We start from the raw sequence: 22,218 nt of genomic DNA on the forward strand, positions 1-22,218 counted from the left end.
TATGCATACCCCTTGTTAAAAAAAGTGCAAAAAGCCTACCCTTTTTTAGTTTAAGATTTTGAATGGGAAAAGCTGTAAGTTTTACGAGAAAAGTGGGGTTCTGATGCACATGGGCCGTCATTGTAAATAATAATTTGTTCTTAACTGACTTGCCTAGTTAAATAAAGGTTACATTTAAACAATTAAATGTAAAAATATCTGGTTTGTCTCTATGATGGCATTCTGAGGCTGAGCTACGACCTTCTAAAGTCGAGGAGCTGTTCTTGTCTAAAGCTGTTCTTGTCTAATGATGTTCTGTATTATGTGTCATGTTTTGTGTGGACCCCAGGAAGAGTAGCTGCTGCTTTTGAAACAGCTAATGGGGATCCTAATCAAATATCCAATACCAAATACCAAAGCAAAGCAAAAATTGACTTTGCTTGGGAAGTCAGAAGACTCTGTCACTATCAATTGAGCTAATCACTTTTTTGAAAAATATGTTTAACTAAATTGATACTTGAATTTTTATGTGAATTATAATATTATAACATATTTGTTAGCTAAATAACATTTGTGAAAATAGTCTAGACTTTTTCTCCCCTATCCTTATTAATATTTACTAGGGCCTCTAAATTAATCATTAATTATAATTGTTTTAATTAAAACTTATTTGGTCTTTCACAATAGCTAGTGTCAGTGGAGCAAGGTGCACCTACTTATTTGAAGTCTGAAACGCTTAGTTGTGTCTTTGAAAATACATTTAATGAGGTAAGCTTTTGTGTACCCATTTTCAACTAAGCTATGTCCTGGACAGTGTTAAACATTTTGAAAAGGCTGTCTTGAAATGCCCTTTGCCTCAAATATCTTTTAGTACTTCAAACCAATTCATCAAGTTTTGAATTTGGATTCAACCTTTAAAGCATCCTGAATACACCTGACTTGTGATTCTATTTGATTTAAATTCCACTTTAGTCATAAACCCAAGCTTCCCAGGAATCCACATAATTAACCAATTAACAGCTGCTTTTACAAAAAAAGTATCTATATGCATATGCCATATTCTATAAATGGTGTATAAATGGTGAGCTAACCATTCCCACTGTAGGGAGAATTGCCAAATGTGTCATAACACATCGGGACGCTGTAGCTCAGTTGGTAGAGCATGGCGCCTGCAACGCCAGGGTTGTGGGTTCGATTCCCACGGGGGACCAGTATTTAAAAATGTAATAAAAATGTATGCACTCTACTGTAAGTCGCTCTGGATAAGAGTGTCTGCTAAATGACTAAAATGTAAATAACACTATGTATGTTTATACACCATTGATATGAGGATGATTTGGGACACATGATAAACTGTATAAGTTGTACTTCATTTAAAGTGGGACTGACAATTACTCACTTCCTACATTGACCCCAACCTTGCCAAATTATTAGGTACATCACCCGTTCATGAGAACTGATCGCTCCTACAGACAGTTAGTCACGTGGCCGTGGCTTGCTATATAAAGCAGGCTGACAGGTGTTGAGGCATTCAGTTACTGTTCGACTGAACGTTAGAATAGGCAAAAAGAATGACCTAAGTGGCTTTGAGTGTGGTCTGATTGTCGGTGCCAGGCGTGCCGGATCCAGTATCTCAGAAATGTCCGATCTCCTGGGCTTTCCACTCACAACAGTGTTTAGGGTTTACCGAGAACAGTGAGAGAAACAAAAGAATCCAGTCAGCGGCAGTCCTGTGGGTGAAAACAGCTTGTTGATAAGAGAGGTCGAAAGAGACAAACAAATAACTGTGCAGTACAACAGTGGTGTGCAGAACAGCATCTCGGAATGCACAAGTTGTTGATCCTTGTCATGGATGGATGGGCTATTTCAGCAGACGACCACACCAGGTTCCACTTTTATCTGCTATAAACAAGAAGAAGTGGCTCCAGTGGGCACACGATCGCCAACACTGGACAACTGAGGAGAGGAAAAACATTGCCTGGTCCGACGAATCCCAGTTCCTGTTGCGTCATGCTGATGGCAGTCAGGATTTGGTGTAAGCAGCATGAGTCCTTGGACCCATCCTTCCTGCTTTCAACAGTACAGGCTGGTGGCGGTATTGCACTGGTGAGGGGAATGTTTTCCTGCACACGTTAGGTCCCTTCGTGCTAATTGAGCAACGATTGAATGCCACACCGTATCTGAACATTATTGCTGACCAAACCCAATAGAGCATATTTGGGATGAGATGGAACGGGCTGTTCACAGCATGAATGTACCACTGTCCAATCTGCAGCAACCATGTGATGCCATTGCGTCAGCATAGACCAACCTCCCTATGCAACCTTTCTGACACCTTGTAGAATCCATCCCCCAAAGAATTCAGTCTGTTCTGGAGGCAAAGGGTGGTCCAACCTAATTAACTGACCACCGAGTATGTCCATAATGTCTTTTGTTCTTTTTTTTATATATAAATCATGGGTTTTTAGAAGGGAGAACTGATCAAATACTGTACATTTCACCCTAATGGTGATTCAATTTAAGGGTTCTTCCTGTCTTTTATGTCAGCAATAATGTAAAACAGGTAACTCAAGGCGACACATTGGAAGTTTATAGTTGACTCCATAGCACCACCTAGTGTACATATATGGAGTTTACGCCTATGCAGTTCAGGCATGCAACATGACATAACAGATGGAGTACAGCATGTGCCTCAATCAAACACAGAAGAGAAGAAGATAGAAGAGAATCTACTCCAGCGTTTTGTGAGCAAGCGACCCCAAACACATTTCACCCTGCTCACATTTCACCCATTTCCTACTTTGATCCATTTACAAGGCAGAAAATGTTTTGATTCACTGCTGCTGTAGGATATAGAGACACAACCCCTCACAATGCAGTATCTGTAGTTTATGCTTCTGAATAACGTACAACATTGATTTAATATTCTACATGACATTGAAAAGCTGTCAGAATTTGTATTTTTAAGTAATGATCACTTTCCTTTTTGAGAGGATTTTGGAATTGAATTTCCACAGATTCGACTATTTTATCTCTGTAGTCAACACACAATCCAGAGGACAACATTCACAATGTATAAGAATTATAAAAACTAGAAATGGTTCAGCTGTTGTGTAAGTTGTAGTGGTAGTGGTAGTAATGAACTATCTCTTAAAGACCAGCAACAGTTTGGAGTGTGGTGTGTGAGGGAACATATCCACAGGCACAGTTACAGTCAGACTGAACGCCTCCCATGTCAGCTTCCTCTATGGGTCAGGACTGCAGCACAGATCCCTGAAGTTCCTCATGGGCTCTCCTTCGGGTTTACAGGAGATATAGAGCAGCCTGCGGGTAGATGAGGGATTTCTTAGAGCCCGGGCAGGGTTCACCACAGCTGTGAGTGGGCAAATGTCTGAGGAATAGCCCAGGACCTCCATGATCAATTGATTTGGAAATGTCAGTCCTTGTTCCACAATAACCTACATTGCTAAACTATTCCCATGTAGTTACAAAGCAGTTACTATGTAACTATAATGATAAAACAATGTTGTTCTACAGTTATTACTGTGAATTTTCATAGGTATAGAAGGGCAAATTAAAGGGATAGTGTACCCAAATTACTAAATTCTATATTGTTTTCTTACCCTGTAAGCAGTCTATGGACAAGCTATGACAGTGTTCCATGCGTTGGTTTTGTTTACCTGGCTACTGTTTCCAAATGCTAATTTCCAATCCAATGGAAGTCAATCATACTGATATTAGCATTTTTCTGCCTTCATGTCCAAATTATCCTAAAGTGTGTAAAATGGATTGTGTAGCTCTGTGAAGTTACTTATAGATGATTTGGAAATGAAGTGTGAAAAATGTGAATACCGGTACCATTGACCTGCATTGGATTTGTGCCACAAAGCTAAAAAGTTTGCATTTGGAAACAGTGGCCAAGTAAACAAAACCAAAGCATGGATTGCTGCCATACCCTCACAGCATTGTTTTCAGGATAAGGAAATCAACATATCATTTTGTAATTTGAGTGAACTAGGTAAAAGGTTACCAAATAAAACTATACCATTCTCTTACTATAGCCTTTTTTTACACTGTGCATGTTAATATATTGTGTACTGTATTGCATTCTATTCATCACTTCCTGTTGTATGTGTGGCAGGACATGCAGCAGCTTGTAGGGGGATTCCTCGTGGCTGCAGCGACTCGTGGGACTCTCCTGGAAGTACTGGGAGTCTAGCTGGCAGATAGCACCAGGCCCCTTGGTGAAGTAATCCACCAGGAAGGGCTTATGGACCTCTATCTCATCCGGGGTGAGCCTCTGTGGTGTGGTGTGGTGTGGTGTGGTGTGGCATGCTGCGTTGGTCCTCACTGTCACCTGTGAGCGTGTAATGTATAGGGTTCATTTCAATAAATGAGTACTGTGTGTCCAAGACGATTGAACCCCCGGGGACAATAAAGTTTAGGCTTATCTTATCCCAGCCTTTCTCATCCCAGTTCTTTGGGCCCAACAGTCGCTCCATATATTTGAAGTATTCCAACACAAACACACCTGAAATGAGTTAACTAATCTGAAAGCCAATGGGCTTGTTCGACATTGCAGCCGTCACCGCAGGCAACTGCCGACTGACTGATTTACAAATCACCTTGCATCATAAATAAACTTCTCGTTATTATTTGTAGATCAGTCAGTCACAATTTACCCACAATGCATCACGGATTTGACGCTCTTGACACTGTCGCCCCTAGTTACCACAGCCACAAAGTCATAAACCATGCCTATTTCTACAATTTCTCTTATTAAAATATGATTCTTTTAAATCTAACCCTAACCACACTACTTACCTTATTCCCAGCCTAACCCTAACTTAAGACCAAAAAGCACATTTTTGTTTTAATGAATTTTACAATATAGCCAATTTTTACTTTGTGGCTGTGCAATCTAGTGGAAACTCTTGAACACAGTTGAGTTCCTGCCCGACTACGTTACAGACGCATGCCAGATCTTACAAAGCCTGGATAGGTATTCAACATATCATCTAACCACATCATATGACATAGCTGTCTGATGCCCAACTGCACAGTCGATGACATGGTGTGCAACCATTGGTTGATGCAATGCAATGCCTGCTCATAATGTTGGGCAGGAACTCAACCAATTGTGGTGTTCCTGCCTAACTACATTGCGGACTATGGCTGTGTTTGAGATTATCAAACACAGCCCATGTAATGTATCATGGGTAAATGGTGACTGACTGACTGATCAACAAATAATATTGAGTTGTTATTTATGATGTAATGTACTTTGTAGATCAGTCAGTCGAACACGGCTATCACAGCTTTGATGCTCTTGAACACGGCGGTTGCATTGCATCAACCAATGGTTGTGTGCCACGTCATTGACTGCACAGTCGGGGATCAGATTTCTAGATGATGTAGTTAGCTGATATGTTAAACACCTATCCAAGCGTTGTGAGATCTGATCAGGCAGGAACGCCACCAGTGTTGATTTGATTTGAATCAGTTGTGCTGGTGTTAGGGTACATCAAATATATGGAATGACTGGTGGGCCCTTTGAACTGGGTTGAGAAAGGCTGTCCTATCCTATCCTACCTCCCTCCAGTGGCCTCCGTTGTGGAACAGCAGACAGGCCTCCAGGGGTGAGGTGAAAGAAGTCCTGGCAGCACCTGGCCACAAGCTTGTGTCTCTCTGGCATGTTGAGGAGGTGGTCCCCATTCACATACAATGTTGCCCGCCTTGCCCATGCCCATCTCTCCTCAGAGCGCAGCTGTTAATTTAATGCATGCTTGTTCCTGGAATTATTTCACCATTTCTTCTTTGTTAATGGTGGTAGTTTCCCTGGGTTTGTGGTGGTATCATCCATCCATGGCTGCAGAGCATAGACATGCCTTCACCAGAACTGTAAGGGCTTATGTTTACGTAATGCTGCTTGTATTAAAAGTATGGCTAAGGGGGAACTATCCAACTAAACTTTACACATAAATACACAGGTTTAAGTGGCTCTACATACATTGTCAATATTGATCATTGGAAGTGCTTGACTTGGACTGAAGTAGGGGCCGGTATTCATTTTGGCTGCCGGTATGTGCAGGAGCTCCACAATACCTTTGAGCTAATATTCTGTGTTACATTCCCCAGCAAGAAAACAAAAAAATGTCGCTCAAACATAAGGGGGAACTAACAAAGAGTCACTGACAACAACCAAAATGAAACAGGTGGGGTTCTAGGAGGGGTTCTGAAAGACACTCATGGGGGTGTCCACAGAAAGTTGCACAGTAACAACAACTGGGACCTAAAAGACACCCACCATGAGCACCCACTAAATTTGGCCACTAAGAGGCAAACAAGAAAAACTCACACCAAACTTAAAGACAGGAAGCAAACCAAAAATGAGGCGTAAAATGAAAACAGGGAAGATCAGACAAATTAACACAAATAGGGTGCGACAACTTAAAACCTGTTGGGGCTAGGGGGCAGTATTTGCACGGCCGGATAAAAAAACGTACCCGATTTAAACTGGTTACTACTCTTGCCCAGAAACGATAATATGCATATAATTAGTAGATTTGGATAGAAAACACTCTAAAGTTTCTAAAACTGTTTGAATGGTGTCTGTGAGTATAACAGAACTCATATGGCAGGCCAAAACCTGAGAAGATTCCATACAGGAAGTGCCCTGTCTGACAATTTGTTGTCCTTCAGTTGCATCTCTATCAAAAATACAGCATCTCTGCTGTAACGTGACATTTTCTAAGGCTTCCATTGGCTCTCAGAAGGCTCCAGAAAGTGTAATGGGGTGTCTGCTGTCTCTGGGCAAAGAACAGCAGGAGAATTTGTGAGTGGTCAGCCTGGGAACAGTGACACTGGAGATGCGCATTCATGAGAATTCTCAATTTTTTTCTTTCAGCCTTTGAATGAATACAACGTCGCCCGGTTGGAATATTATCGCTATTTTACGAGAAAAATAGCATAAAAATTGATTTTAAACAGCGGTTGACATGCTTCGAAGTACGGTAATGGAATATTTTGAATTTTTTTGTCACGAAATGCGCTCGCGCGTCACCCTTCGGATAGTGACCTGAACGCACGAACAAAACGGAGCTATTTGGATATAACTATGGATTATTTGGAACCAAAACAACATTTGTTGTTGAAGTAGAAGTCCTGGGAGTGCATTCTGACGAAGAACAGCAAAGGTAATCCAATTTTTCTAATAGTAATTCTGAGTTTGGTGAGGGCCAAACTTGGTGGGTGTCAAAATAGCTAGCCGTGATGGCCGGGCTATGTACTCAGAATATTGCAAAATGTGCTTTCGCCGAAAAGCTATTTTAAAATCTGACACCGCGATTGCATAGAGTTCTGTATCTATAATTCTTAAAATAATTGTTATGTATTTTGTGAACGTTAATCATGAGTAATTTAGTAAATTCACCGGAAGTTTGCGGTGGGTATGCTAGTTCTGAACGTCACATGCTAATGTAAAAAGCTGTTTTTTGATATAAATATGAACTTGATTGAACAAAACATGCATGTATTGTATAACATAATGTCCTAGGAGTGTCATCTGATGAAGATCATCAAAGGTTAGTGCTGCATTTAGCTGTGGTTTTGGTTTTTGTGACATATATGCTTGCTTTGAAAATGGCTGTGTGATTATTTTTGGCAGGGTACTCTCCTGACATAATCTAATGTTTTGCTTTCGCTGTAAAGCCTTTTTGAAATCGGACAATGTGGTTAGATTAACTTGAGTCTTGTCTTTAAAATGGTGTAAATAGTAATATGTTTGAGAAATTGAAGTTATAGCATTTTTTAGGTATTTGTATTTCTCGCCACGCAATTCCACTGGCTGTTGACTAGGTGGGACCCAGGGATGTTAACATTTTACATATTTTAGCAGACGCTCTTATCCAGAGCGACTTACAGTAGTGAATGCATACATTTATTTTTTTATTTTTTTACTGGCCCCCCGTGGGAATCGAACCCACAACCCTGGCGTTGCACACACCATGCTCTACCAACTGAACCACAGGGAAGGCTCAAGTTAAGGTGTTGACCCTCCACATCTCTCAAGACCACTGGGCCAACACAGATGAAACCTCTTCCAACTAACGAAATGGACAAACCAGCACAGGTTGAACACATACTGACCAACGAGGTGACGCCAATCAAATAAAATAAAATTGTATTTGCCACATGCGCCGAATACAACAGGTGTAGACCTTACAGTGAAATGCTTACTTACAAGCCCTTAACCAACAATGCAGTTTTAAGAAAAATACCCCCCCCCAATAAATAAAAGTAACCAATAATTAAAGAGCAGCAGTAAAATAACAATAGCGAGGCTATATAGAGGAGGTACCGGTACAGAGTCAATGTGTGGGGGCACCGGTTAGTTGAGGTAATTGAGGTAATATGTACATGTAGGTAGAGTTATTAAAGTGACTATGCATCAATAAAAACAGAGAGTAGCAGCAGTGTAAAAGAGGTTGTGGGGGCAATGCATATAGTCTGGGTAGCCATTTGATTACATGTTCAGGAGTCTTATGGCTTGGGGGTAAAAGCTGTTTAGAAGCCTCTTGGACCTAAACTTGGTGCTCCGGTACCGCTTGCCATGTGGTAGCAGAGAGAACAGTCTATGACTAGGCTGGCTGGAGTCTTTCACAATTTTTAGGGCCTTCCTCTGACACCGCCTGGTATAGAGGTCCTGGATGGCAGGAAGCTTGGCCCCAGTGATGTACTGGGCCGTATGTACTACCCTCTGTAGTGCCTTGCGGTCAGGGGCCAAGCAGTTGCCATACCAGGCAGTGACGCAACCCGTCAGGATGCTCTCGATGGTGCAGCTGTAGTTCCTTTTGAGGATCTGAGGACTCATGCCAAATCTTTTCAGTCTCCTGAGAGGGAATAGGTTTTGTCGTGCCCTCTTCACGACTGTCTTGGTGTGCTTAGACCATGTTAGTTTGTTGGTGATGTTAGTTTGTTGGTGATGTGATGCCTGGCCGTGCAGTCATGAGTGAACAGGGAGTACAAGAGGGGACTGAGCACGCACCCCTGAGGGGCCCCCGTGTTGAGGATCAGCGTGGCGGATTTGTTGTTACCTACCCTTACCACCTGGGGGTGGCCCGTCAGGAAGTCTAGGATCCAGTTGCAGAGGGAGGTGTTTAGTCCCAGGGTCCTTAGCTTAGTGATGAACTTTAAGGGCACTATGGTGTTGAACGCTGAGCTGTAGTCAATGAATAGCATTCTCACATAGGTGTTCCTTTTGTCCAGGTGTGAAAGAACAGTGTGGAGTTCAATAGATATTGCATCATCTGTGGATCTGTTGGGGCGGTATGCAAATTGGAGTGGGTATTCGGTTTCTGGGATAATGGCGTTGATGTGAGCCATTACCATTCTTTCAAGGCACTTCATGGTTACAGACGTGTGCTACGGGTCGGTAGTCATTTAGGCAGGTTACCTTAGTGTTCTTGGGCACAGGGACTATGGTGGTCTGCTTGAAACATGTTGGTATTACAGACTCAGACAGGGAGAGGTTGGAAATGTCAGTGAAGACACTTGCCAGTTGGTCAGCGCATGCTCGGAGTACACGTCCTGGTAACGTCCTGGTAATCCGTCTGGCCCTGCGGCTTTGTGAATTTTACTCACATCGGCTGCGGAGAGCGTGATCACACAGTCGTCCGGAACAGCTGATGCTCTCATGCATGTTTCAGTGTTACTTGCCTCAAAGCAAGCATAGAAGTAATTTTGTTTATCTGGTAGGCTCGTGTCACTGGGCAGCTCTCGGCTGTGCTTCCTTTTGTAGTCTGTAATAGTCTGCAAGCCCTGCCATATCCGACGAGCGTCCTGGGCCGGTGTAGTACGATTCGATCTTAGTACTGTATTTACGCTTTGCCTGTTTGATGGTTCGTTGGAGGGCATAGCGAGATTTCTTATAAGCTTCCGGGTTAGAGTCCTTGAAAGCGGCAGCTCTACCCTTTAGCTCAGTACGGATGTTGCCTGTAATCCATGGCTTCTGGTTGGGGTATGTATGTACAGTCACTGCATGAATGACGTCATCGATGCACTTATTGATGAAGCTAGTGACTGATGTGGTGTACTCCTCAATGCCATCAGAAGAATCCCGGAACATTTTCCAGTGTGCTAGCAAAACAGTCCTGTAGCTTAGCATCTGCTTCATCTGACCCCTTTTTTTACCAATCTGCTAAAGTCCAATCTCAAAACATAAATGGAAAAAATGGGACTCCCAATCAGGGCCAGATGTATTACAGCCTGGATTCGAACCAGGGTGTCTGTAGTGACGCCTCAAGCATTGAGATGCCATGCCTTAGACCGCTGCACCTATTACTAAACCTGATCCTCTTAAAATATGATTATAAACCTTAAAAAATGTATAACATTTTTTAAAACTGTTTGTGTTAATTAATGACGATCAGGCACAACGCCGATAAGGTCATAGCTAGAAGGGATCCAGCTTTTGTCTAATTGAGGTCAACATTTTTTTGGTGCATTTTAGCTAACCCAAACCCATTTCCTAACCTTAACCTAATTATCATAAACTGCTGCGTAAATTATACTAACCTGCTGCTACAAAAAGTAAATCTGACGTTAATTTGTAAAAAGCTGGATCCCTTCTAGCATGACCCTCCGATTTATTGTCCTACTTATATCAGTACACTCATAACAACCTTATCATTACGAAACTTCTATTAAGTCAAATTAGCCACAAATAACAAATAAGCCATTACATTTTTTGTTAACCAAATTCGACACTCTCGTTGACCTCCATACAAATACTCCCAGTTATCATTCTCCCTTCGCCTCTTCTGGTGGTTTCAAGTCAGAGATTTCCGAGTTCCCAGTTTCCAATTGTTTCGATTGTGACATTAATTTCTGCGGGGATCATATGTCGAGTTCAAAACAACAGGGAACTCTGAAATTTAGACATCAGTGCGTTCAAGACAAATGGGAACTATGAAAAAATTTGCTCAGACTGGGGGAGAGAGGTAGGGCACGCAATTGCATTGGGGAATGTTCCTCCGTGACTATTTCCGAAACCAAGTGTAGATGTTGACATGATTGAGGGCAGGAGAGAATGGGTTGAGATGGATAATCGGTTTTATTTGTTTATATTTTTAGTTTGTTTAAGTTCAATTTTGCTATTATGTTTTATTTCTTGTTAAACATTTTTTTACTTCAGTTTATTTTAGTACATTTTTCTTAACTGCATTGTTGGTTAAGGGCTTGTAAGTAAGTATTTCACTGTAAGGCTACACCTGTTTGAATTTGGTGCATGTGACAAATAACATTTTGATTTGAACTATGGTGGATGCGTCGCCAGGCCATTGCAGTGAAATCATTCTGAAGTTTAAGATTTTTGATAAAGTGCATAATTATATTTTTCTATATATTGGATACATTTCTGTGTGTTTTTGTCTTCCAGAGGAAGGCTTGCTGTACCTTGCTCATCATTTCGGAGATTCTGACTTGTACCAAAGGGCTCAGCGGATGGGAACGCCTACGACTGTCGGAGATTTAGATCACGATACAGGGATAAGAACCCACAGACATACAGAAGGGTACGTTGTAATGGTGGGCACCAATATCTAAAATTCCCAGACATACACGCATATAAATAATGCTACACACAAATCACAACTGCTGCTGCCAGACTCTTATTAGGATTGCTAAATACTGCACAATTTAAACACTTGCCCCCAAATCCCCCCTTCCCCAAAACACATGTAAATATTGGACTATAAATTGTACCTTACTGTATTATTCTTATGCTAAAATGTTTATTATATTCTACTGAGCCATTTACTTTATGTTGGTATTCTTATCGTTTATTTTTTCTTATTGTTGTTGCATTGTCAAGAAGGAAGCTGCAAGTAAGCATTTCATTGGCTGGTGTATACCACGTGTATCCTGTACGACTAATAAAACTTGAAAAATATATCAGTATCGCTTGATACTGTTTTGACTTCAATATTGTTTGATTTGGAGTTGATATCGATATGAGCAAGACATATCGTGATATTGGTTTATCCTTCCTGTTAACCTATGCTATTATGTAAAAAGCATACATGACTGTTCCCGCATGCACAAAATCCTCTCGCAGATGTTCACATGCTCTCAACTTAATATACTTAACGTGAACATTTTTCTCCAATAGAAAAATGCTTGAACATGTGGTGCGGCAGGTAGCCTGGTGGATAGTGTTGGGCCAGTAACCGAAAGGTCGCTGGTTAGAATACCCAAGCTGACAAGGTGAAGTCTGTCTGTGCCCTTGAGCAAGGCTCCAGGGGTGCCTACTACCATGCCTGACTCTGTAAAACAACACATTTCACTGCATCTGTGACAATACATTTGTTTTTTTTCTGGTTTAGGAAATTTAGTTCATTTGGCAATGTGAAACCAACTGGACCAAATGTAAATAAAATACTATAGCTCAGAGCTATGTGTGAAATGCCCTTACTTGCCTGCTGATAGATCATTGACAGTGGATGTGTTTCCCATTGCATTTAAACTGGTTGACTAAAGTTAGGCTCCCAGAACATTCCCATCTGGCCAAATGAGCAATCAGCAACCAGTCCAACTTCACAGATCCATGAAAGTGAAACACTAATGAACTTTTACACTGTTCCAATATTTTTTATTAACCAATGTGTTATTAAAAAAATGTAACTGATAGATGCCCATGATTAACATTTTTGATGTGTGCTTGCATGACCTGCTGCCCATCTGCTCTGATTTGAACCTCAATGAAAAAGGTTCTGTTGTTGGAGATCCATTTGATGTTTTGATTGCTCCATACTTATTTTCCCCCTCAGATTATTTGGTACTTGAATCGAATGTGAAGAAATCAATAGACAACACTCTATTCAAGCCAACACACACATATTGGAGCGTAAGATTGGAGCAGCAATTAGAGAGAAAATGCCTTGCAGACATATGGGCTGTGGGGGGACCCCTCTTTCTCTCTCTGCACACTCCTGCGGACAGACTTAACTTCCTGTAGAACTGTGAAACAAACTGACAAGGTGATGGCTGGTTTAAATAGAAACACTAGTGTTTCTCTTTTTTTTAACCTTGAAATGTATTTTTGAATGATATACTGCTACAGCTGCTATAATAAAAGCTCTTTCCCATATTATGCTTTGATAAATATTTAGAAGAACCAACTCAAGGCCTTTAAGGATAGACATCTGAGACAGTTTTTATAACATTTATAGTTAGTACCTGTATATACTATACATTTTTATTACATGGGCTAGATGGAATGATGTAGCTAATGTAATTATATAATTGAATGTACCCTGTGGATTTGCTTGTAGCTTGGTGGATTATAAATTATTGCACAAATGAATCTGTATTTATTCAAATGAAACAAATGTTTCTTTATAATCACTATATAATGACCTAGTGTGGTTTTATTTTATTACAGAGACAAATATTTGATCCATTAACAAAATATTTCACATGGATATTTTAATTTGAAAATGTATTTTAGTTCTTCAGTTTCAAGTTCTTGAAGGAAAGTACAAAAAGCAGTTCAGGTGAATATGAGTATCAAATACTGTCCAATCAAATCCATGGTTCAAATAAATACTGTCTAATCAAATCCATGGTTCAAAAACAGCAGTTTTGCATTGTCTTAACGGCCATATCTTACATTCAATTGTCTCCACATGTCAATTGATGTGGAAAAGCTGCCATAAGATGTGTTCCCTAGAAAACATTCAATACATTTTAGCATATAAGAAAAGAAAAATACATGGTTAACATTGTTGCACAATCTTTTCTTTCCCCACTATGGGAATTAAGAGCATCTTCAGAATTTGACTATTCAAGGTACCTACACACTCTCAGGAGTGGAGTGAGTTTTCTTTAGGTACATTGGTGACCACATTGGAATATCTGAATTCACTTTATCACCCAGAGCCATACAAGGCTTCTCTCAATGTAGTGTTGTCTTCAGTCCAGAGTCACAGACAATATTATATACATCCGACCAGAGTCAAAGTATTGAAGCGTGCTTGATTTTCACTTTTGGGACCATTACATTGGTTCCATTGTACCAGGCAAACCAAACAAAGTGCAGCATACTAAGTATATCAAAGTATTTCAGATATGTATTACTAGACTCAGGTCTGATATCTACTAAAAAACACCCATAGCTCTTGCCAGGTCAGCACTCTTCAACGAGCAGCTCTCCTGAAGTGTACAGCTTTCTTTTGATAGCCCTGAACCCGTTACTGAGCCTGAGTGTGTGTCTCCCACTCTGCATCTGGGGGGACACTGCCCTCCGGCCCCCAAAGAGCCTCTGCACCTTGGGCCACAACCCTCCCACCTCTGGCCGTAGCACGAGGGTGAGATGGAAGGTAGGAACCAGGTTATGGTCAACGGCTATCTGCTCCACACTACACAGTTCTCCTTGTTGGTCCCCCTGCTCCACACACAGATCAATGAGCGCCCCCTTGAGGCCACAAGGCTCACTAGCAGCCAGATGGAGAAGCTCCCGACTGATGTTGTGCAGGAGAGGATCTGGTAGGACCAGTTTGGAGCAGCACAGGACAGTGTCTGTAGCATCTGAGAGGCTCTCAACAATGGTTTTTACAATGTGGGCACAGAGAGACTCCTCCAGTGGGCTGTAGAAGAGACCACTGTCAGACTCTGATATCATGGACATGTCTGTGACTGATCCTGGAACAGAAAAGAAAATGATAAGGCTACTTTTCATTCATTGTACTGTATAGTGCTGTAACAATCGATCTTGAGGTGAACTTTTTCATATGAAGCCTATGGATAAGCAACTATTGATGCCAAGAAAAAAAGTGTTATAGATTTAAATCTGTTTTGGAATCAATATTGCTGCATACCTTTCGTGTGATGCATTATTTTTGCAACGTTGTAGCAATCCTAAATAAAGCAAAGACAGTAGGCTACTCCTCACTCAGGCAAAAGGCTGCAAAAGGTGCTAAACAAACACTCACCAGTGCCAGTATTCCAACTGCAATGATCTTTGTCTGCCAACCGTTGATTGATCCTTTTGATTACGGTTAGTTTCTGCACCAGATTCCCCCAGGACAACCGTTGAGAACCCAGGTCTTCCTGTGGGGAGGAAGGGAAACTGTCGTCCAGCGAGTTGTTATGAGAAAACGTAAAGTACATTTTTTTAAACCCGTTGACGGTGAAATAATAAATAAAATAAGAGCGCTATGTCTTTCACCACCAACCAGACCAGCTGGACTACACCAAAGACAATAATAGAATGGAACTAGCTAAATAAATAGCCGCGTAAACACTCCTCCCACATATGCCTACCGACCAATCAGATGATCTCGCACGTTCCCAACGTCCTAACTTAACGTATTAGCGAGTGCCAAGGTCGTCACTAGTTACCACAGCCACACGATCATAAAGCCCGCCTATTTCTAAAATTCACATTTTTTAAATCTGATTTTAAACCTAACCCTTACCTTAACCACACTGCTAACCGTATACCTAACCTTAAATTAAGAAGAAACAAATGTGCTTGCATGAATTTTTCCAATATAGCCAATATATACTTTGTAGCTGTGGTAACTACTGGAAACCAGCTTGCCTTGTAACATTTTGGGTCCTTTGATTAAGCCCCCCACTTCCCGGAGCCCCGAGCCCTGTGCCCCACCCCCTCTCAGCTCCACCCCTCTCAATTTTACTGTCAAACGCCACGAAACCCACGTAACCCACGTACCAAAAGATAGTATCGACTATCCCCACACCAACCCTTGAAATGTACACAATTTGGTATTTCTCAAGGGAGAAAATCCCATTTGGAGACAGTGCATGCACTGTAATACTATGTCATGACCCTTGAACAGTAAACTTTCCCAGTTTTGGGGAGAAGTGAACTACATGTTGTTCAACTGGTAATTTAACTACATTTTGCAGTAGCTTGGTGGTAGTTTAAAAAGTAGTTAATTACTTTTTGACATGTAGCAGTGTGGCTAACTACTGGAACTGCACACTACTTATTTTGCTAAAATAAAATATGGGTAAAGTAGGTAACAGCCTAATTTCCTTTCTTTTTTTGGTATCAGACCTGCCTAATTCTCACTTGAACATAATTTTTGTGTTTAATATGCTAAATTACAGATTGTATTAACATATAACTGCAAAGTGATTTGTTCTTATAGTTTGTAGTCTATGACCTTTCGGATTTAGCCTAAATATGATCATGTTTCACAGAGAAGTTTGGATGTAGTGAACTACTTTTTCAAAGTCATTTAGTTAAGTAAACTATATTTTTTGTTTTCTGATATTTGGGGCATGTATGCTACCTAGGCACATCTTGAGTAATTTGACATATCTACAAGGCCTCATTTATAAACGTAGCGTATACAAAATATACCCCAATACATGTGTGCACCAGTTTTCACACAAAAGTTGGCATTTTTTGTTTTTTTTAACTCTTTTTTAACTTTTTTTAACTCTTTTATCGAGTTAATCACAGTCTTAGCTGTGATTAATCATGATTAATCTCAAATTCAGAATTTGCTCAAATTGAGCTGTAATTAAGATTGTTTTTTTATGAAAAGCATTACAACAATTTGTATGTCTTAATTTTGTCCATAGTAATGGTAAGCAAAATCAGGTAAATTGATGAAGGACACTTTCTTTAACCTCTATTGTTTTGACATCACATTGCTGTTTTTAGCTGTAGGCCTATAAATGTATGTTTTGCGCGTATTTTGAAAGCTTTCAGACAATGCGATTAATCACGATAAAGATTAAATATGCATTAAAATTACAAAAAGTTGACTGGAGTTAACTAAGCTCTGACAGCCCTAATAAAAACTGAACTTGATATGAGAATGTGCGTAACTCCCTGCAAACTTTAGACCATGCGTTTGCACAATATCTAGTGGTTGAAGTGTTACATTGTAAGCAGGCAAGTAGATTTTGTGAAAGCGGGGGATAAGATGACATGCCTTGGCAAAACAAACGGAAAATTCCAAGCATTTGCCGTCAGTGAGAAGAAAAAATCTTTTATTTTATCTTTGCAATCTAGAAATAATAATTGAATAATAATTTGAAATATAAATATATTTAAATATATATATTTCCTGTTGATTTATTTCATTTAATTTATTTCCTTTCCATTTGGTATTTTATTAAGATCGACATTAGCTTTTGCAAAAGCAGCAGCTACTCTTCTTGGGGTCCACACAAAACATGAAACATATCATAATACAGAATGTTAATGAACAAGAACAGCTCAAGGACAGAACTACATCAATAAAAAAATAAAAAAGCTACAGGTAGCCTATATATCAATACATAAACACAAACTATCTAGGTCAAATAGGGGAGAGACGTTGTGCCTCGAGGTGTTGCTTTATCTGTTTTTGGAACCAGATTTGCTTTTTATTTGAGCAAAATGAGATGGAAGGAAGTCCCATGCAATAAGGGCTCTATATAATATTGTACACTTTCTTGAATTTGTTCTGGATTTGGAGACTGTGTAAAGACCCCTGGTGGCATGTCTGGTGGGATAAGTGTGTGTGTCAGAGCTGTGTGTAAGTTGACTATGCAAACAATGTGGGATTTTCAACACATGAATGTTTCTTATAAAAAGAAGAAGTGATGCAGTCAGTCTCTCCTCAACTCTTAGCCAAGAGAGACTGGCATGTATAATATTTAAATCAGCCCTCTGATTACAATTAAGAGAAAAACGTGCTGCTCTGTTCTGGGCCAGCTGCAGCTTAACTAGGTCCTTCCTTGCAGCACTGGACCACACAACTGGACAATAATCAAGATTAGACAAAACTAGAACCTGCAGAACTTGCTTTTTGGAGTTTGGTGTCCAAAAAGCAGAGCATTTCTTTATTACGGCAAGACCTCCCCCCATCTTTACAACCATTGAATCTATATGTTTTGATCATGACACTTTACAATCTAAGGTAACACCAAGTAATTTAGTCTCCTCAACTTGTTCAACAGCCACACCATTCATTACCAGATTCAGCTGAGGTCTAGCACTTAAGGAATGATTTGTACCAAATACAATGCTCTTAGTTTTAGAGATGTTCAGGACCAGTTTATTACTGGCCACCCATTCCAAAACAGACTGCAACTCTTTGTTAAGGGTTTCAGTGACTTCATTAGCTGTGGTTGCTGATGCATATACAGTTGAAGTCGGAAGTTTACATACACTTAGGTTGGAGTCATTAAAACTCGTTTTTCAACCACTCCACAAATTTCCTGTTAACAAACTATAGTTTTGGCAAGTCGGTTAGGACATCTACTTTGTGCATGACACAAGTAATTTTTTCAACAATTGTTTAGACAGATTATTTCACATATAATTCACTGTATCACAATTCCAGTGGGTCAGAAGTTTACATACACTAAGTTGACTGTGCCTTTAAACAGCTTGGAAAATTCCAGAAAATGATGTCATGGCTTTAGAAGCTTCTGATAGGCTAACTGACATTATTTGAGTCAATTGGAGGTTTATCTGTGGATGTATTTCAAGGCCTACCTTTAAACTCAGTGCCTTTTTGCATGACATCATGGGACAATCAAAAGAAATCAGCCAAGACCTCTGAAAAAAATGTGTAGACCTCCACAAGTCTGGTTCATTCTTGGGAGCAATTTCCAATCGCCTGAAGGTACCACGTTCATCTGTACAAACAATAGTATGCAAGTATAAACACCATGGAACCACGCTGCCGTCATACCGCTCAGGAAGGAGACGCGTTCTGTCTCCTTGAGCTGAAGGTACTTTGGTGCGAAAAGTGCAAATCAATCCCAGAACAACAGCAAAGGACCTGTGAAGATGCTGGAGGAAACAGGTACAAAAGTATCTATATCCACATTAAATCGAGTCCTATATCGACATAACCTGAAAGGCCACTCAGCAAGGAAGAAGCCACTGCTCCAAAACCGCCATAAAAAAAGCCAGACTACGGTTTGCAACTGCACATGGGGACAAAGATCGTACTTTTTGGAGAAATGTATTATGGTCTGATGAAACAAAAATAGAACTGTTTGGCCATAATGACCATCGTTATGATTGGAGGAAAAAGGGGGATGCTTGCAAGACGAAGAACACCATCACAACCGTGAAGCACGGGGGTGGCAGCATCATGTTGTGGGGGTGCTTTGCTGCAGGAGGGACTGGTGAACTTCACAAAATAGAAATCATCATGAGGAAGGACAATTACGTGGATATATTGAAGCAACATCTGAAGACATCAGTCAGGAAGTTAAAGCTTGGTCAAAAATGGGTCTTCCAAATGGACAATGACCCCAAGCATACTTCCAAAGTTGTGGCAAAATGGCTTAAGGACAACAAAGTCAAGGTATTGGAGTGGCCTTCACAAAACCCTCACCTCAATCCTATAGAAAATTTGTGGGCAGAACTGAAAATGCGTGTGCGAGCAAGGAGGCCTACAAACCTGACTCAGTTACACCAGCTCTGTCAGGAGGAATGGGACAAAATTCACCCAACTTTTTGTGGGAAGCTTGTGGAAGGCTACCCGAAACGTTTGACCCAAGTTAAACAATTTAAAGGCAATGCTACCAAATACTTATTGAGTGTATGTAAACTTCTGACCCACTGGGAATGTGATGAAAGAAATAAAGATGAAATAAATCATTCACTCTACTATTATTCTGACATTTCACATTCTTAAAATAAAGTGGTGATACTAACTGACCTAAGACAGGGAATTTTTACTAGGATTAAATGTCAGGAATTGTGAAAAACTGAGTTTAAATGTATTTGTCTCAGGTGTATGTAAACTTCCGACTTCAACTGTATGGTTTAATCATCAGCATACATGGACACACATGCTTTGTTTAATGCCAGTGGCAGGTCATTGTTAAAAGTAGAAAAGAATAGAGAGCCTAGAGAGCTGAGCTGTGGTACACCACACTTTACATGTTTGACATTAGAGAAGCTTCCATCAAAGAAAACCCTTTGAGTTCTATTAGACAGATAGCTCTGAATCCACATTATGGCAGAGGTTGAAAAGCCATAGCACATACGTTTTTTCAACAACAGGCTATGGTCAATAATATAAAAGGCTGTACTGAAATCTAACAGTACAGCTCCCACAATCTTCTTATTATCAATTTCTTTCAACCAATCATCAGTCATTTGTGTCAGTGCGGTACATGTTGAGTGCCCTTCTCAATAAGCATGCTGAAAGTCTGTTGTTAATTTGTTTACAGAGAAATAGCATTGTATTTGGTCAAACACAATTCTTTTCCAACAGTTTGCTAAGAGCAGGCAGCAAGCTTATAGTTCTGCTGTTAGAACCAGTAAAAGCCGCTTTACCACTCTTGGGTAGCAGATTTACTTTGGCTTCCCTCCAGGCCTGAGGACAAGAACTTTCCTCTAGGCTCAGATAACAAATATGACAGATAGGAGTGGCTATAGAGTCAGCTACCATCTTCAGTAGCTTTCCATCTAAGTTGTCAATGCCAGGAGGTTGTCATTTTTGATCAATAACAATAATTTTCCCACCTCTCCAACACTAACTTTACAAAATTCAAACTTGCAATGATTTTCTTTCTTTATTTGTTTTTTTTTATGCATGAGTACAATTGCTCACTGTTCATTGTTGGCATTTCCTGCCTAAGTTTGTCCACTTTGCCAATGAAACAATCAACATCAAATGGTTTTGTGATGAATAAGCCATTTGATTCGATGAAAGATGGAGTTGAATTTGTCTATCGGCCCATAATTTCATTTAAAGTACTCCAACGTTTTTTCCCCATCATTCTTTATATCATTGATCTTGGCTTCATAATAAAGTTTCTTCTTCTTTTTGTTGAGTTTAGTCACATAAATTCTCAATTTGCAGTAAGTTAGCCAGTCAGATGTGCAGCCAGACTTATTAGCCACTCCTTTTGCCCCATCTCTTTCAACCATACCGTTTTTCAATTCCTCATCAATCCATGGAGCCTTAACTGTTCTAACAGTCAGTTTCTTAACAGGTGCATGTTTATCAATAATTGGAAGAAGCAATTTCATAAATTCATCAAGTGCGGCGTCTGGATGCTCCTCATTAATCACATCAGACCAACAAATATTTTAACATCATCCACATAAGAGTCACAACAAAATCTTTTGTATGATCTCTTAAACACTATTATAGGCACAGCTGTTTGAACTTTGGCTTACGCATAAAAAAGCATAACACATACGTTTTTTCAACAACAGGCTATGGTCAATAATATCAAAGGCTGTGGGAACCACACATGCGTAGATCATCCGTTCACCTACTCTGCGTCTCACAAAGACACGGCGGTTGGAACCAAAAATCTCAAATTTGGACTCATTAGACCAAAGGACAGATTTCCACCGGTCTAATGTCCATTGCTTGTGTTTCTTGGCCCTAGCAAAGTCTCTTCTTATTGGTGTCCTTTAGTAGTGGTTTCTTTGCAGCAATTCAACCATGAAGGCCTGATTCACACAGTCTCCTCTGAGCAGTTGATGTTGAGATGTGTCTGTTACTTAAACTCCGTGAAGCATTTATTTGGGCTACAATTTCTGAGGCTGGTAACTCCAATGAACTTATCCTCTGCAGCAGAGGTAACTCCGGGACATTCTTTCCTGTGGCGGTCTTCATGAGAGCCAGTTTCATCATATTGCTTGATGGTTTTTGGACTGCACTGGAAGAAATTTTCAAAGCTCTTGAAATGTTCAGGAATGACTAGACTTCATGTCTTAAAGTAATGATGGACTGTCATTTCTCTTCGCTTATTTTAGCTTTTCTTGCATTAATATGGACTTGGTCTTTTACCAAATAGGGCTATCTTCTGTATACCACCCCTACCTTGTCACAACACAACTGTGTCAGGTCTACTCCTGCTCCTCCCCTCCAGTGTTCGATGTCACCGGTTTACTAACCACCGGTCCAGGTATTCATCATTACGCGCACCTGCTCTTCATCAATAGGCACACCTGGACTCCATTACTTCACTGATTACCTCCTCTATATCTGTCACTCCCTGAGTTCCATTTCCCAGTCAGTATTGACTATGTGTATCATATCTGTACGCTAATCAAGTATCTTGTATTGTGCCGCTTATTATTAAACTCACCACCTGTGCTTGCTTCCAGAATCCCAGCATCCACGTTACAGAATACTGCCTCACCAAATGGAAGCAGCAGGAAATCAGGACATCTCCCAGACGGTTGACGAACTGGGATACCTACTTCGTAAGCAACACGACCAGCTGGCA

The 22,218-nt window shown here is 40.4% G+C and overlaps 1 protein-coding gene and 1 long non-coding RNA gene across 3 annotated transcripts in view; one reads left to right on the top strand and one right to left on the bottom strand.

Moving 5' to 3' along the window:
• Positions 1-12,512, top strand: part of LOC115193599 (uncharacterized) — a 36,708-nt gene extending 24,196 nt beyond the window's left edge. The window contains exons 2-4 of one of the 2 annotated variants that reach the window (XR_003878206.1): positions 4,121-4,271; positions 11,417-11,552; positions 12,149-12,512. This is a non-coding gene — a long non-coding RNA (uncharacterized LOC115193599). Of the gene's footprint in view, positions 1-4,120; positions 4,272-11,416; positions 11,963-12,148 lie in introns of those variants that run through there. The other variant, XR_003878205.1, reaches the window with a different exon arrangement.
• Positions 12,513-13,075: 563 nt separating this feature from the next.
• On the bottom strand, positions 13,076-15,303 carry LOC115193598 (DNA damage-inducible transcript 4 protein). Its single transcript, XM_029752396.1, has 2 exons — positions 14,970-15,303; positions 13,076-14,679 (listed from the first exon to the last, which is right to left on the bottom strand). Exons 1-2 carry the CDS (start codon positions 15,145-15,147, stop codon positions 14,165-14,167), a joined length of 693 nt encoding a protein of 230 aa, XP_029608256.1. The 5' UTR covers positions 15,148-15,303; the 3' UTR covers positions 13,076-14,164.
• Positions 15,304-22,218: the final 6,915 nt, after the last annotated feature.

Source organism: Salmo trutta, chromosome 5 (genome assembly GCF_901001165.1).
Source record: "Salmo trutta chromosome 5, fSalTru1.1, whole genome shotgun sequence".
NCBI classification, from domain to species: domain Eukaryota; kingdom Metazoa; phylum Chordata; class Actinopteri; order Salmoniformes; family Salmonidae; genus Salmo; species Salmo trutta.